An 18,081-nucleotide genomic window follows, 5' to 3' on the forward strand; every position below is an offset into this window, starting at 1 on the left:
AATGAAACAAAAAGGAAGTTCAAAGGAAAAAATCATATTGATTGTTTTCAAGATAAAATCATTACTTGTTTACTTATGCCAAAATGGGGGAAAATTGAATCTTCTATTTTTATCTTTCATCTTCTATTTTTGGACTAAATGCAATTGGTAACTGTTCTTGTTTTCAAGATCACATCACGAACACCTTTAAAAACTGACAGTAAGCTTGGTGTACATACACTTAAGGATCAAAAAAGGAATAATGACACTTTCCAATTATAAAATATACTAGAGGCCCAGTGCATGAAATTTGTGAATGGGGGGAAGGTGGGGTCCCTCAGCTTGGCCTGTGCTCTCTTGCAATCTGGGACCCCTCGGGGGGATGTCTGAATGCTGCTGGTTTAGGCCAGCAGGGATTGGGCCCAAACTGGCAGTCGGATATCCTCTCATAATCCAGGACCACTTGCCCCTAACCACTCACCTTCCTGCCTGCCTGCCCCTAACTGCTTGCCTGCTTGCCTGTCTGCTCACCCCTAACTGCTCAGCCTGCCTGCCTGCCTGCTTACCTCTAACCACTCACCTGCCTGCCTGCTCAGTGTGCATGATAGTGACCAGTTGTTCTCGTCATTCTGCCATAACGGTTGCTTAGGCTTTTCTTTTCTTTTTTTCTTTTTTTAAATATATTTTATTGAATTTTTTTTTTTAACAGAGAGGAATGGAGAGAGATAGAGAGTTAGAAACATCAATGAAAGAGAAATATCAATCAGCTGCCTCATGCACACCCCCAACTGGGGATGTGCCTGCAACCAAGGTACATGCCCTTGACCGGAATCGAACCCGGGACCCTTCAGTCCGCAGGCCAATGCTCTATCCACTGAGCCAAACCGGTTAGGGCTGCTTAGGCTTTTCTATATATAGGTTATAGTTTATGCAGAATTTTGGGTACTTAGTTCCTAAAATAACTCTATAAATTAGGACAAGCAGGAGTTATCATCTTGACTTTACAGGCAAACCAAGAATCAAGATTAAGAAGTTAGGAAAGGATGTCATAGGAATTGAACTCTCATCTGTCCTAAGCCTTTGTTCTTTTCATAACTCTACCTGTTTCTCTTGACACTTAGAAGTAAATATGTGTTGTTTAGATGGACCACTGGGGACCTAGGTTTTCTAGAATCTTGTCAATCAAAATAGTGGACGTTGGAAAAATGACTCACTCACTCTGAACTTCTTTCCTGTCCTTTAAAAGGAGAACCATCCTGTCTCAACCTAAAAATCAAGCTCTCATGCTGAGGGCCCCACCATACTTCCTCTAAATGGATCCCTGAGATTCCAAATAAGGTAGTGAGGGGCAGAGCTCTGCCCATCGCAAATTCTCTCCTCCGTTTTCACAGTTCATTCCCCATACCCTTCAGATACCCAACAAGGTATCCTGCACCCCAGCTCCCCTGGAGACTACAGAGCTTTGGAGTAAATAAAAACGGGCTTCTCATGCAAGATATGAGGACACAGAATGTTGAAAGTGGTGTGAAATTTTTGGAAAGGAAACACTGAGAATGCTGACTGCACCTTATTTTTGTTATCACTTAATTGTGGGAAGAAGCTGAACTAGCTTTTAGGGAACCTGAAAGAGATGAAGCAGTTGGGCATGCTTGGTAAGCCTCAACACATCTGTTTCATCATTCTACCCATGTACATCTGTACCCCCCCCCCCCCCACTGATGGACAGACAAGGGGACACAATGTGCACCAGGAAGAGATGACACTGTTTCATTACTATACCTGTGACCCCCTCCTACATCATGACCAAGGGGGCCATTCCTTCAAACTCTGTCATGTACTTTGCTATGCTGGGAAGAAAATTTGCTTTGAATGACTGTGTGTGGGAGAAGTATCGATAACACTGGGCTAGGGGGCTGGAGAATCAACTCCTCTGCGACCTCTCTCCTCGGTAGGTAATAGGAGGTGTGGGATTTAGACAGGATTCCATGAGATACCACCTTTGCAAATGCTCCCTGAGCTATAAGTATACAATTACTTATCATTATTCTTTCACAGAGCTATGTTCCTCATTCCAAATACCTAACATGAACTACAGCCAAAGGAATTACTTCTAGCTAGTCTGTGGTGTTTCTGAGTGTTGGAAACCATTATTTTGTCATTTACTAGAAAACAAAATGTCCCCCATTAATATGTAGGAGATAACTATTCAAAATCATAGCACGTAACAATTTGTTGACAGGGCAATTGGAAAATTAAGAACATGAGGAAGAAATTTCCAATTCTAAAGTATTTTACTTCTTTTTCAGCAACTAATAATCCCAAAGATGGCCCATCAGTCAAATCTGCATGTATGAGAGTTGGCCGAGGAGCTTCCGACACCTGGAAGTCACAGTGGCTGTTCTGAAGGCACTGTGAGGTCACAGGAATCTGAATCACAGGTCACTTCAAAGCTCATACTCTCGCTTACGCACTGAGATGACACAGTCCTACTTGGAATGCTTTAGAAAGCCGCCAAGCCCTTCCTGCTCTCCATCTTTTCTTTGCTGGTGTCTGCTCCTACTTCACTTATTACGTATTTCAAACAGGCACCAGGAAGAGATGACACTGCTTTCATTGCTATACAACAAGAACACTTCCTTGATTAACTGAAAGTGAATTTTTAAAAATCTTTGCTGGCAAAAAGTCCTACAACTCAGCATTTCTGTCAAAAGCCAAGTATGTCTGTGAAAAAATGCTGAGATTGGGATTTTATTTGAGACAAAATGGAAAATCATATTCCACGCTCCAATTTGATTTTACCTTTGTTCAGTAGCCACACTGCAATTCGCCTCGGACTAGGGTTCAAAGAAAGCTCTACTTGGAAATCCTCATTTTAAAACTTTTGAAATGAAGAGAGTTTAACAACAAAACTTTCCTATTAAATCAAACTACAATATAACAGCTCAGATGAATGGGAGTAGAATACAGCATAATGGAAATGTGAGCTTCTAGATCACACCACAGTATGAACCTTGTCTCCACAACTTACCGTGTGAACCTGGATAAGGGACCTAACTTTCCTAAGCCTGTTTCCTCAGTTGTGAAATGGAAGTAAACCCCTGAAGGATTTTGGAGATAAAAAATGATGCATTTATGTAAGGCAACCAGCACAGTGCCAGACTTATAGGCGACTCTCAATGCCTACTAAGTGGGAATGTGCGGGCTTTGAAAGAAACGAGATATATTTCTATTCCAAATTCATCTCCTGCTTCCTTTCTGGAAGAGTGCTCTCTACCTGAATGCTGCCCTGTTCAAGTTTTTAAAAAATTATTAAAATTTAAAAAATTCAAAGACTCATGAAACATTTGTCTCATAAAAATCACAAACACAGGAATACTCCTTGAATTAAGAAAGGCACTCATTTGTTATGAAATGTATAAAAGTTTGCCGGTCTGCATGGTGCACTAGAATGAGCCTGAGAGTGGAGACGGGAATATGGGAATTGCAATGCAGACTCCAGCAGTAACTCTCCACAAGGAACCAGTCCCCTGAACCCCATTTATTTAGTATAAATGAAGAGATTGAAGTGTGACCAAATCCCATGATTGCAGGTATATCATGATTAAAGCCCAAATAAAAAGGTAATCACATCTTGGGATCCTGTTCATATATCTGTGTTAAAGGGATAATCATTTGCTAGTTTCAGTGAAACTTTTAACATTACTTCTGTCTTCTGTCCTCAGGGAAGAATAACCAAGTGCTTATTGGGCAATAATATTAAAAAGTTTGCAGACTTAATAAGTTCCAGCAGGTACTCATGCATGGAAGTAAAGCTCAGAGATGACAGGCATAAATTTCCAATGAGTGCAAGATCCTAGATCTAAAAATAAATGAGTAGGATCCACAGATGTTATAACTCAGTAGACAAGCATGTTTTAGAGCAAGACACTATTTTATTGCATACTAGGTTGGGCCAAGGACAATTACTTAATTTCTCAAAACCTCACTTATCTATATCATGGGGGGAAAAGTAGCTACTGTATTCCACTATTGAAGTATTATTGAGGTAACACATGTGAAGTAGAATTCCTGACATCTGCTGAGCACTCAGTAAATGCTAACTACTAAAAAAGTATGTAAAAAATCTTTACCCATTTACTTTTTACTCTTTCTCTCTGCAAGCAATCCAACCTAAGTAACTCTTTCAAATGAGCCTAATTTTGATATGGTGCATTGGAAATGTATGGTAAGAAAGAAGATGAGGTGGGAAGAGAAGAAGCTAAGAGAAAGGCTAGAAAGAGAAAAAGAGGGATCATCAAGAAAGTGGCACAATAGCGAGGTAGAGCAGGAAAAGATTTGAAGACAAATCAATAGGGTTTATGACAGTGGGACCCTGACTCAGAAGGTCATATTCATGGTGGTGGTCTCTACTGTCCCAAATACAGTGCAGGGGAAAGAAGAGTTAACTTAGAATCAAGAAACTTGGTCCTAAACTAAAGGTCAAACCCTGCTGCTTCATAGTTCTTTATGTAACATATTGGCCCATTATTGTCCTCCTCTGTAAAATGAGATGTTGGGACTAAGCTGACCTCTGTCCATTCCAGTTCAACACTCTCTCAGATTCCAACTCTGGTCTCTGGTAAGCATCAGACTCACCAGCATCACAGGAAAGACAGCCTGTAAAAAATAATGCAGCAACTCCTTACCGATGGCGCAGAGGAAGCTGATGAAAGGGACTTTCTTCTTTCCCTTCAGTCTTCTCTCTCACATTTTCTCGAACTTTCTTTGTAACAACTCTCTTGCCATTCACTATCTGGCTACAAGTGGTGACCAGTCTAAAGTTTCCCATTCCACTGCTTACAAAGGGGACAAATTTCTCAGAGGACGGGGAACCTGGTCTGGAGCCCAAGGATAGAAAAGTGGAAAATCCTGTGTCCAAAATGGGGGTCACATCAAAAAAGGAAGAGTGAAATCTCCTGGCTCTACCCACATGGCCAGTGCGGAAACTATCTCCTGAAAAGAGGTCTTCACCTTCAAAGACACTGTGAAAGCCACCACGTGGCCTCTCAAACCCCAGTTCCTCCTTCGAATCGTTTTTGTCTCTGCAGTCTCCTCTATTTTCCCTTCTGATGTGGTTCCTTCTGGACTTGTCATAGTTGTTGCGTTTCTCGGCATCAGACAAGACTGCATAGGCCTCAGCTACTTGTTTGAATTCCTTCTCAGCTGCTTTTTTGTTTTCTGGGTTCTTGTCTGGGTGTACCTGAAGAGCTAACTGGTGATAAGCCTTCTTAATATCAGAGGAGGAAGCATTTTGAGGCACCCCTAGTACTTGGTAATAATTCACCATGTTTCTTTCTTTAAAGGATCTTTCCTCACCAAGATAGAGTTTATTTTCTGAAGAGCTTCCATATGATTTTGAAAAGGAAGATGGTGAACTACTCAAGTCTATACCAAGAACCTTTGAATCTTATCACAGGGTTCCTGGAACAAAGTCTCTTTTGGGAGGAATTCCTCTTTGCTGTAGGTGTCCTTTGCAGTGCCTCCTCCCCTCCCTGCCCTCTGCAGCTCATTGTGGGTGGAGTAATTGTGATGGAACATTTTTAGCCAATGACTCTTGGCTGATGCTGTGCTTACCTTGTATTCCTATTGGTGGAAAATTTGGGGTGGATAACATACCTGCTAGGGAGATTTCATCTAATTTTAAAAAATATATATATTTTTATTAATTTCAGAGAGGAAGGGAGAGAGAGATAGAAACATCAATGATGAGAAAGAATCATTGAATGGCTGCCTCCTGCATGCCCCCACTGGGAAGAGAAGCTAAGAGAAAGGCTAGAAAGAGAATCAGTGTGATCATAAAAAAGGTGGAAAAATAGTGAGGTAGAGCAATTGAGCCTGCAACTTGGGGAATGTGCCCTTAAACGGAATTGAACCCTTCAGTCCCCAGGCTGACACTCTATCCAAACCAGCTAGGGCAGATTTCACCTAATTTAAAAATCCAACACTGAGAAGCTTGTTAACAGGGAGAGAACATTTGTGTGGCTCTAAAAATAAGTCTTATCTCATTGTAACAGTCTGAAGCAAAATGGGTCTTGCACTTAAATTAGGCACAAAATTTATTTTGGATCATTTGAGCTGATGCCTTCAGTGACTTAATGGGTATTTTTCTGTATTATTTAATATTTGCTGTTGGCACAAAGTGAGTGATAAAGGGGTTCTATCTCACAAAAAATCTTGTACACATTTTTGATGAAGGAAAAAGTATGAAATTCAGTTCATCAAATGAGGTAACTGGGTTATAGAGATGTCTGCCTAGATTTTAAAAAAAGAGTAGATTTAAGGAACAGAATTAGAAATTAATGATGCCCATGCATGATCAGATAATGCTTCTTCACTTCAGTTGCTTTTTTTTTTTTTTAAGTTAGCCTTTTTGAAATTTCTCTCTGTATTTAACTAAGTAACAATAGCACGACAAGAAATGCTTTAAAAATGGCTTTAAAGTTCAAGTGTAGCTAGGGCTGCTGGCTGCTTTTTTCCTAGAACACACAACTGCTCATTTCCCAGACTTCCTTGCAATTTGGTGTGGTCATATGACCACATTCTGGCCAATGAAAGGATTGATGTGCACCTCTTTCAGTTCTGGCCAATGAAACCACCTACGTGAACTCCTCCTTGTTCTCTATCCTTATAACAACTAGGTATCCATGCCCAGATAATCTTGAAAATTTCTGGTTGAAGATGAGAGAGTCTCCATCCTGGATCCTTGAATTACTGTGAAGTAGACACCCCTACTATGGACTATCTATATGATCAAGAAATAAACTTCTACTTTAATTAAGTCATTATACATGTTTTCATCTACTTGTGCCAGCAGTTAGTCTACTCTAATACACCAATCATTTCTACAACTTCATCTTCACTCTTAGAGCCTACCCATATTCTGTCATCAACCAGAAGACATCTCCACTTTCTCTAGGGTCAAGAGTCCCCTTAGGATCCTCTTTCCTACTAAGTCTGCACGCTCTGGTTGGCCCTCTTAAGCTCTTAGCCCTCTACTGTGTTCAAGCCACAAACACCCCATCTAGGAGCAATGTAGTTTTTCTGACTTCTATACATGGTGCAGCTGAGGGGGGAAATCAAGAAACCATGAAGATGAAACATTATACTTGTGCAGTGTACCAGTATCATCGGGTGTAGAATACCTTAACAGTTCTCTTATTTACCCTTGGTCAGCTCCCTCTTCCATTTCCCTTGGTGTTCATTCTTAACCTTCATTTGCTCTCCTCTAGTTCATTAAAATTCTACCCATCCTGTCCACTCTAAGAAGAGGAACTTAGCTCTTGTTTAACAAGGGAAACAGAGATTGTTAGGAACTTCCTTAATGTCTCTGAGGAGGCGGGCAATTATAGTTGTATCTACTTACATCCTCACCTATGCCCCAGAGCATTGGAAGGATAGGAAGGATACAGGAAGATATCCTTGTCTTGCTCAGAATTAATCCCTTCATATTCTTTTTGTTAAAAAAACTAAAATAATTGCCAAAACCGGTTTGGCTCAGTGGTAGAGCGTCGGTCTGCGGACTGAAAGGTCCCAGGTTCGATTCCGGTCAGGGGCATGTACATTGGTTGTGGGCACATCCCCGGTAGAGGGTGTGCAAGAGGAAGCTGGTCGATGTTTCTCTCTCATCAACGTTTCCAGCTCTCTATCCCTCTCTCTTCCTCTCTGTAAAAAATCAATAAAATATATTTTAAAAAATAAAATAAAATAATTGAACTTATTTGAACCATCATGTATGTTATTGCTGAATTACATTGTATTGTGGTAAAATATATATAACATGAAATACGCCAGTTTAACTATTTTTACATGTATAATTCAGCATGAATTACATTTTTCAATGTTGTATAATTATGACCACTATTTTTCAAACTATATTACATTTTCAATGTTATATATTATCACATTAAACAGAAAATCCATTAAGTAATAACTGCCTCCTCCTTCTTAGCCCTTGATAACCTCTAATGTACTTTGTGTCTGTATAAATTTGCCTATTTTAGGTATTCATATACTAGTAAATGGAATCCAGACACTACTTGGTTTATTTTACTTAGCATGCTTCTAAGGTTCATCCATGTTGCAGCATGTATCAGAAGTTCTTCCCTTTTTATGACTAAATAATATTCCATTGTCTGTATATACCACATTTGGGTCATTTCATGGACACTTGGGTCGTTTCCACCTTTTGGTGATTGCTAATAATGCTGCAGTGAAGACTGTGTACAAGTATTTCAATTCTTTTGTGTGGAATTTCTGGGTCATGCAGTAATTCTACACTTAACTTTTTGAAGAACTGCCAAGCTGTTTTCCACAGCAGTGACACCATTTTGTATTCTAATCAGCAATGCATGAGGGCTTCAATTTCTCCATATCCTTACCCCTCCATACTCTTTTGATCTCATCCCTTTCCTTATCCTTAGGGAGTTTTGCTTCATTTAACTGTCCTCAATTTCATTCAGTTTTAACCTGTCCAATTCTTTTGGTTACTTTCCTGCATGTAAATCAGATTGTCTCCTCTCTCCTGAGGAAAGAGCCCTCATGCTGAAAGGACCCTCCAGCTACTGGTTCTTCCTCCACTGTCTACGTCCCACATCCCACGTCCCACGTCTCATGTCTCACTGTCTCACTCACTCACTCACTCACTCACTCAGCATAGTTCATATTCCTCCCCCCAACCCCATTGTTATGCACAAGCTCCATTGGGCTCTACCTTTTTGAGGTATTTGGCCTTGTTAATCATTGCATTTTCCCTGAAACTTTTCCCTTTATGAGTTTCTACACAACCTCTCATTTCTGGTTCTCTGCCCACTTCTCTGAGTATTCTTTCTCAGTTGCTTTTTCTAGTTGCCTTTCTTCTCCTATCAAAACCGTGGTGTTCTCCTTGGCCTTTTTCTAAGATCCCCTTACAAATGCCTCTCTCATTCTTACTCTCTCCTATGAATGCTGATGACTCTCACATTTCTGTTTCTAGACCTTACTTGTCCCCTGAGCTGTATACTAGATATATCCACTTACAGGCCCTCACATTTGATGCACCCCAAACTGTGGTCATTACAGCCTTATAAAATTTCCTCACAAGCATCCTGGTTAATGGCAGTGCTTTATAACCACCAAACTGGAAATCTGGCAGTCACCCAAGTCTCCACAGCCTCCCCACTGTGAGCACTGAGCTCAATCCTGGGGCTATCGCAGGGAACCAGGATGGGACAAATCTTCCATCTTCACTGTTAATGATCCACTAAATTATTCTGACTGCCTTCTTAGACTCCAATCTACCTCTTACTTTCCATCCCCAATGGAACTGTTATAGCATCTTTTTCGCCTTTGTTCTCCATGTCCTCAAAGCCTCTCCACACTACCACTAGACTGATGTTTCAAAAACACAAAGTTCATCATGGCACTCTCCACTTACTCTCCTTTCTTAGTGCCTGACAGGCAAAGTCCTCTTCTTGCAGGCAAACCAGACTGTCTGTTTGCTGGACCCCTAATTACCTTTCAGTCCAATCCCTTGGCATGCCCTGGACCACTCCTCTTATCCAGGGTATTTGGAGTTCTCAAGATAAACTATGTTATCTCATGTCCCCATGCTTTGGTATTTGATCCTTCCTCTGCCCGAAACCCTCTGTGCTTCCTTCAAATGGTTCTCATACCTATAATGGTTTCAGGTGGTTTTTTTATTAAACTAAAAGAATACTTACAATAATTATTGTACTGTAACTGTCTTATATTTATTTTAGTTAATGTTAGAAAAAGCTGTAGCAACCATTGAAACAATGTAAATAAGCCAAAGAAGCACCAGAAATCTTTCTATATCATAATGTCTTACAGCTGTTCTCATTTCAAGTGAATGACTTAAACAACCTTTTGGGATTTTTGGTTTATGAAAATCTATTTCAATCAAGAATTCAAAAGATTCTTTCCTTATCAGTTTCACTTTAAATTATCTTGGCCAATTTCTTATTTGCTTTTTAAGTCTTTTCTAAGTTTTTGCAGGCTGAAAGGACATAATGGCAGAATTTGTGTTGACTCTTCCTGTGTTCATTATGTTACAAAATATTTTAAGCATTTCAGAAGCCTTTTATTGTGAAGAAATATCAGGTAGCAGAACACCTTGACTATTTTCAGTACTTAGTAATGCTGATAAAGTAATAATAGTTATTTCCCATTTGTGGGGTTTCAGCTGATCTTATTCAGAGCTAGATTTACCATGAAGCTAATGAAGCTTAAATTTTCTCAACATTTGTGTGTTCATAACTGTGTACCCCCCTCGCCCCGGGTGGTCTGCTAGAATTGTGTAAGCTTTAGATACCCCTCCCCCCAAAGCCTGGCTTTGTCCTGGGTCTTATTAGAAACTAGAGGCCTGTGCACAAATTCATGCACAGGTGGGGTCCCTTGGCCTGGCTGGTGATCAGGGTCAATAGAGGGGTTGGGGGTGAAAGGGGAATGAGTGGCTGGGGTGATGGACCATGGGAGGTTGGCCAGCCAGGGGGAGGGACTGTAGGAGGTTGGCCAGCCATGGGAGGTTGGCTGTGGGAATGCAATGACTACCAGGGGACACCTCCTGGTCATCAGTGCGCATCATGGTAACCAGTCGACCGGTCGTTTGGTCACTTAGGCTTATATATACACTATATATATGTATAGATAGATTATCCATCTGACATCACCACGGTTGAAATCCATCTGGCTATGACTTAGAACACATTCTCGGGGTTGCTCTGACAGGCTTCGCCACTCGACTATTCCATTTGATTTGGTTAGTGCTACTTGGCACTTTGTAGCAATAAACATTTTTACTTTTATTTATTACGTCAGTGGCCTCAGAAACATATCAAAATTTAACCAAAAGTCATCTGAAAATAAATGCCAATCTCTGCATTTCAAATTAATGGCTTAAACAATCAGTTGGGCATTTCAGAGTGAAATACTATTCTTATTTGGTTTGGGGAAAGTGAGGAGATAACAGAGAGTAAAATTAATTTGTCACCTTGAGTTGCATATTATTTTGTCATGATGCTCTGAGAAAAAAAATTATCTCAGTGATACATACTGTTCTTAAAACAAAATCACTGTTGTCACTTAAAAGTTTGAGGAATTTGAACAATGTGAATTATATGACATTGATTGAATGGCATATCTTCTGCAGAGTAAGTATTCAGTATATATAAGTATGTGAGTCAGAAAAAGATAGAAATGAAGTGACTACACTACGAAAGGGCAGAACTAACTATCTTTGTGGTTTGCAGTTGGCATCCAGTTTAAGTGGTAAAGTTGTTGAACTGTATTGCTAGAATGCCGCCACTGGCCACTGCCAAGTATTGTCAACAGAGGTGGCTTTACAACAAAGAACTGTGCTCATTTAGCCTTCAGAGTTTTACAAAAATGAATCTGATCCTCATGGTCCTGTGTGAGGAAGGTGGCAAGGTTCTTGAATTAGCTTAGTTAAAAGGTTTTCTATAGAGGCCCACATGGGAAGGCACATGGGCAATTTCCCTAAATTATTGTCAGCTGGTGTAGGAGGAGCCACACCTTGGAAACATGTTTCCCCAAGATGGCGGACATGTTGTCAGCAGGGGCGGGACCAGGCATGTTAGGGCCAAGTTAAGAATGCAAATAAGTTGGTGTTACTTCCCGGTATTGGGGGTATAAAATAAATGCACTGGGAGGGGCCGAGGCCGTCTTCTTCCTGCCTCTCCAGCAGACAGTATGGCGGCCCACCCAGCTCCCAATTTAAAATCTATCTCTGTGTTTTCTCTCTTTATTTCTAATATTTCTTAATTCCTGGCCGCCTCCACTTAGAACCGGTTCGTTCATCTCTCTTTCCATGTCTGGCCCCCGCCCCATCAGTTTTCTCTTAAAAACTAAAGTTCTTAGGAAAGTAAAATTTCTAAAGTTTTTTTGACTCTTAAAAACCAGTGACCTCTATCCAGGGGCAAATGCCAATTTGTTATCATCTAGTCATGAAAATCCAGCTGTGTATACAACAGCTGAAATGGTTCTGTGTCCTATGCTGTGCCTAAAGCATACTTCATGAGGGCAAGATCTAAGATAACAATTGACTATTAAAGCAAGAGCTTGGAGCATATTCTGCTTGGTTAACTCCACAGTCACTATAGAAATCTGAGTCCTAGAAAGGCAAACACTCCAGGATCACCCAGTAAGTGAGTCAATCAGGAGAAAAGAAACCAGGAGTCAAGACTCTCATGCATGCCCCTCACCACGGCCTAAGAGGTCTGTCTGTTAGAAGACATGTGGGAAAACAGTCTCCACACCACCATGTCTGTGGGAAAGAGAGACAGGAGTGACAGTGCCGGAAACTTTAGTTAGGACTCCCATTGCCTCCTGCTCTGATGAGCCAGTGAACCCTTTGAGCACAATGTTAACGCAGCCAGTGGACCCAACACCCTTGATGACACAAACAGCATGCCAACCTGAGAGAGAATGACATCACTGATCATAAAAGTAGACTGGCCAGAAGAGTTTCGCAACCCAACACACACACACACACACACACACACACTATGGACACTAGGTCATTGCTATAGGTGTAGACAGAGGGTTGTGCAGGAGTCTAGGCCTCCCCTTTGGCAGTTCTTTCGGCCTATAGCTGTTGCTCACACAAAAGACTCAGAAGAGGCTTCTCAGAAGAAAACATCATGGAGGTAACTGTACCAGAGGGAAACAATGGAGATAACTGGAGGTGAAGCACAGAGAAAAGCAGTTTACACAAAGATCACCAGCTTATTCCAGCTGCCTCTCCATACCACAGGAACATAGGACACCTGTCTTTTGGACGAATGTCATTCAACGGACTGACATCTTCCAATGGAGCATGCTGCTAGAAAACCACATCAAATCTAGTTGCTAAGGCAACCCAGCATCTAGTTATATACTGTGAGACCACACCATGAAGACAGACACTCTCCTTAAAGTCAGCCCATCTGAGTGAAGACATGTCTGGTATCAGTGTCAGTGCAGACTGCTATAACAAGACACCACAAACTGGGTAGCTTAAACAATAGGAACTTATTTTTTATAGTTCTGGAGGCTAGAAGTTCAAGATCACAATGGCAACATGGTTATGTCCTTGTGGAGGACCCTTTTCCTAGCTTGCAGATAGCTACCATCTTGCTGTGGCCTCACATGGCAGAGAGAAGGAGCAAGCTTTCTGTTCCCTTCTTCTGAGGGCACTAATTCCATTATAAGGGTTACATCTTCATGACCCCATCTAAATCTAATTATCTCCCCAAAGCCCCTAATGCCATCACATTGGATTTAAGGTTTCAACACACACATCTTGGGGGGGTTGGGGGAGGGGGGGGGTGTCACAAACATTCATCCCATAAGACATAGCCATGAAACTAAGCTCCCACATCATCACATCATTGGCAACTGTGCTACCCTTTCTGGACTTGGCCTTTTCTGAGGTGGTTTAGGGAATGCTCTCCATGTGTTCCTGCTTACATTTAAGGAAGGGCAAAGCCTTCCCTGAGGATATTTAAGAATCTGCCTGCTGTGACCTAGAAGATGTGCCTGGGAAAGTCACGTGTTTGGGCTGGGGGTGGCCTGCAGTTTCCCCATCCAGAAGGAACCTGGTGAGTCACTGCTGACCGCTTGAGGTTCATTGCCAGGAAGGTCCCTGGAGGTGAAGCACTGAAGGCCTCTGAAGCTGAAGATGGGAGAGGGAGGTTAATGTGGTGGAGGATCCTAACCCTCAGTTCTCATGAAAATCACAGCAGCAACTTGTCTTATCAGCCTGAGCCTACTCAGTAACTCCGTTTTCACCCTCTTTCAATGAGCAGAGGAAAGGCAATGAGAGTTTCACAGCAGGAGGAAGATTTGGATCACTTCTGGAGAATAATTCAAAATAGACTCTCTCCTACCCAACCGCCCTTCCATAAGAATGAAGGAACTCCAGCTTCTCAGCTTCTGTACCATGATTGCAAAACTCCAGTCCCCTGGGAATTCTTTTCATAGGCTCCTGAATTGGCAGGTTCAACACAGTAGCAAGATGAAGCTCCTTCCCCCCACTTGAAGGACTTCTGAATGAAATTCTTTAGTCTGTTCCTTTTGCCTCTAAGTGTCTCTAGGGCCAGAGTGATGTCATCCCTGGGAGAGACGGACTGCTCCTGAGCCAACCTCAAAGCCGGCCAGCTGCATTTCTGAGGTCTTGTACAGAATCCAGGAGGCCCAAAGAATACCCCCATTTCAATCTGGGACATATGCTGCTAAGAAAGTCTGAGTAGAAGCTTATTCTGAAAAATGCTTTTGAGCAGCAGGGAATCTGGCCAAGGGACCTTTTTTAGCTATGTCTTTTTTTTGTTTGCTTGTTTTGTTAACCTTTCGCAATATTGTTCAAATTTACTCAACTGCAATGATACAAGTGGACTTTCTACCATTCAAACCAAAATAATTTATGTTCCAGTTGATCAGTCTTCCACTTTTCAACCTGAGCTATTTTCCCCACAATTTTATGGCAAAAAACTTCAAACATAAAGAAAAATTGCATGTATATTATAATGAACATCCATATTCTCACCACCTAGATTTATAATTAACATTTTCTCTACTTATTACCCATCTACTCATCCCTCTATCCAACTGTCAATCCATATTTTGACACATTTCAAAGTAAGTTATATACATCAATAAATTGTAAACTAAATACTTCCGTTTGTATGCCATTAATTGTTGAATTTTTCAAGTAATTCTTTTCCTTTTGAGGTAAAATTTAAGGGTTATATAATGCAAAAATATGAATCATTTGTATATACTTGTGCATATGCAGTGACAATGCATACACCTATAACTTAAACTCTTTTCAATACATAGAAACTATGATGACCCAGAAAGTTCCCTCGTGCTCCATCCTCCATCCTCTCCCACCTATCCAGAGGCAACCACAGTTCTGATTTTTTTCTACCACTGACCCATTTTCCCAGTTTCAACCTTTATCTAAATGGAACTGCTATGGCCTGAATATTTGTCCCCTCCCCTCCAATTCATATGTTAAAACATAATCCCATAGGGTAATAGGGTATTAGTAATGATATCAATAGGTAGAGCCTTTGAGAGGTGACAGGTCATGAGGGCAGAGTCCTCATGAATGGGATTTCTGTTCTTATAAAGAAGGTCCCAGAGAGCTCTCACTCTGTCCTCCCTGTGAAAACATAGCAATGCTCACTCTCAGAAAGTGAGCATTCACCAGACACAAAATCTGCAGTCACCTTAACCTTGGACTTCCCAGCCTCCAGAACTGAGAGAAATAAATTTTTGTTGTTTATAAGCCACCCCATTTATTGTATTTTTGTTATAGCAGCACAGACAGACTGAGACAGGAACCATTCAGTATGAACTCTTTTGTGTAAAGCTTCTTTCAGCATAATCTTTTGAGACTCACCCAAATTTATATTCATCAGTAGTTCATTTCTTTGATTACTGAGTAATATGCCATTGTACACCATTGTATGACTATAGAGTTTGTATATGCATTATCTTACTAATGGCACTTCAGTTTCCAGTTTTAGACTATTATAAATAAATCTACTAAGAACAATTTTATATAAATCTTTTGTGGACATATGTTTTCATTTCTTTCTGGTAAATAGGAATGAAACTGCTGGGTCATGGCATAGATGTATGAGTGTTTATGTTACACTCCCATCAACAGTGTAACAGAGTGTGGTTGCTCCACATCCTCTTCAACATTTGGGTTTATCAATCTTTCTAATTTTAGTTATTCTGGTGGGTGTGAAGTGACTCAATCTGCTATTTTGGCAAATGTTCTGAATTAAAAAAAAATAAGGATTATGTTAAAAGAAATACTGGTTGAAGAAAATCTAGAGGTTGATGTATATGATATTTAAAGAGTTCAGCTATCCAAACCCAACTTGAGAGAATAAGAAAGGGCTAAAAGGATATGGAAGAAGCAGCCAGATACATTCTTCAGTTCATAATATTCTTGATTGTATTATAATTAGAGGTCCAGTGCACAAAATTCGTGCACGGAAGGAGGTATTTCTCAGCCCAGCCTGCACCCTCTCCAATCTGGGACCCCTTGTGGGATGTCCAGCTGCTGGTAGGCCCGATCCCATAGGGATCAGCAGTTAGACATCCCTCTCACAATCCAGGACTGCTGGCTCCTAACTGCTCACCTGCCTGCATGCCTGCCTGATTGCCCCTAACTTCTTCTGCCTGTCAATCTGATCACCTCCTAACCACTCCCCTGCCAGCCTGATTGATGCCTAACTGCTCCCCTGACAGCATGGTCATCCGTAACTGTCCTTCCCTGCCAGCCCAATAGCCCCCAACTGAGGGGACTGGGGTACTTGGGCTGGATGATGCAGGACTGAGGGGACTGGGCACTGCCATCTTGTGGCTGGATGCTGTACAGGGGACTGGGTGAGGTGGCTGAGGGGATTGGGGGACTCTGGCTGGATGAGGTGGGGCTAAGGGGCCTGGGGGACTAAGGCTGAATGAGGTGTAACTGAGGGGACTGGGGACTCTAGCTGGATGAGGCAGGGATGAGGAGACTGGGCGCTGCCATCTTTTGGCTGTGGGTACTGCCATCTTGTGAGGGTGTGATGGTCAATTTGCATATTCCCTCTTTATTAGATAGGATATAAGATTTAATGCTGGGAAAATGGCAGCCTTTATTGATAGGGAGATATCTGGCCTGGTATTCACCACACTTGCTTCCCCAATTTGCTTCCTCTTAGCAAAGTCCCTCGAGCACTATTCCTATAGATCTGAAAAATAGGACCAGTGATCACCAAGACCATCAGGAGGGACCTCTGCTTCTCTCTCTCTTCCCAGTACCAACGCTGGACCTAAGGGAAGGGAATTAACATTTGTGGACATTGGCACTATTAGGGTCTCTCCTAGGCACTGTGCATACATTGTCCTTAAATACACACACACACACACACACACACACATCATCAAGTGAGGCATTGATAGCTTCATGTTGTAAATGTGAAGCCAAGACTCAGAGATGTAGTAACCTGCTGGGTTACACAGTGTGAGAAGAACCAGGATTTAACTAAATCATGTACTCTTTCCACTCTACTTCGCTAAGCACTGGAAAGCAAATTGGAGGGGGTTCTTAAAATCAGTTGGTGCGAAGGCCAGCAGTAGATGGGGCTGCATGCCTCTTTGTCAGATTTGTCTCTCCTTTTTCATTCTTTTCTGTTTTCTGCTTTCTAGTGTGTTTGTGTTGGAAGTAGGGCTGTTGCATCTTTCAGAATATGCAGATGTACATGAGCTTTAGCCCTCCTCTCTGCAGCTGTGACAGTCTCCGGGCCTGGGTATTCCTCTTGTACTTTTAGCTTGTCACCTTTTTCTTCCCTTTCCCACACTCCTGGGGTTGTTAAGGCCTGATAAGATTAGGACTTGGTATGGAGGACGCGCGGAGAGCCTCACGGATCCCTCTGGTCCTCTTCCTCCTCACTTCCTTCTGCTTCTGTGGGGAGGGAGGTGACTGTGTTCATCATGTGTTTCTCTAGACAGTTACCTGTTCTTGAAAAGCATTAGCTTGCTCCTCAAACCCCACAGTCCGGAAGTAATTGACGACATCCATCACGGCCCAGTCTGCAGGATCGGGTGGTCTCCCGTTCTCCAGGGAACTGCAAAACACAAATCCAGACTGCTGTCAGAGCAGAACACGCCAGCGTGGAGCCAGGCTCAGGACTCAGTCTCCCAATGGCAAGCCCGGCCAGCTCTTCCCTGGAGGCCTAGATCCCAACTCACCTCCTTCAGGACCACAGCCATGCTTGTGTTTCTTGGGTTCAGAAGATCATTCCTCTCACTGGCTCGGTCACTGCTTTCCTAATACACCATTAGACTTTCAATATAAAGCATTTCCTCATATACTGTTTTTCAATCCAGAGCTATTAAGAGTGGTCCAGTGATTCTGGCAGCCCCCAGCCTGAGTCAAGTACACCAGACCCTTTAAAAAATAGCACTAACGTACTCGTCTTTTCCCATCTCCTATCACCTCCTTCATCCCCCTTCCCAGGCATCCTCTTTGCCACTCTGAAACTGCAGGGCTAATGCCATTCACCA

At 41.9% G+C, this 18,081-nt stretch overlaps 2 protein-coding genes across 5 annotated transcripts in view; both read right to left on the reverse strand.

Annotated features, from left to right (window-relative positions):
* Positions 1-18,081, reverse strand: part of SAMD13 (sterile alpha motif domain containing 13) — a 52,836-nt gene that overhangs the window by 1,157 nt on the left and 33,598 nt on the right. For all 4 annotated transcript variants that reach the window (XM_084872122.1, XM_084872123.1, XM_084872124.1 and 1 more), the window contains exon 3: positions 17,531-17,642. In XM_084872122.1, the coding sequence (XP_084728248.1) occupies positions 17,531-17,642 (112 nt within the window). The remainder of the gene's footprint in view (positions 1-17,530; positions 17,643-18,081) is intronic.
* On the reverse strand, positions 4,661-5,305 carry LOC311617447 (dnaJ homolog subfamily B member 6-like; the record flags this gene model as incomplete). Its single annotated transcript, XM_084873811.1, has 1 exon — positions 4,661-5,305. One exon carries the CDS (start codon positions 5,303-5,305, stop codon positions 4,661-4,663), a length of 645 nt encoding a protein of 214 aa, XP_084729937.1.

This window comes from Pipistrellus hanaki, assembly GCF_964339955.1.
Source record: "Pipistrellus hanaki genome assembly, chromosome: 2".
Lineage (NCBI taxonomy): Eukaryota > Metazoa > Chordata > Mammalia > Chiroptera > Vespertilionidae > Pipistrellus > Pipistrellus hanaki.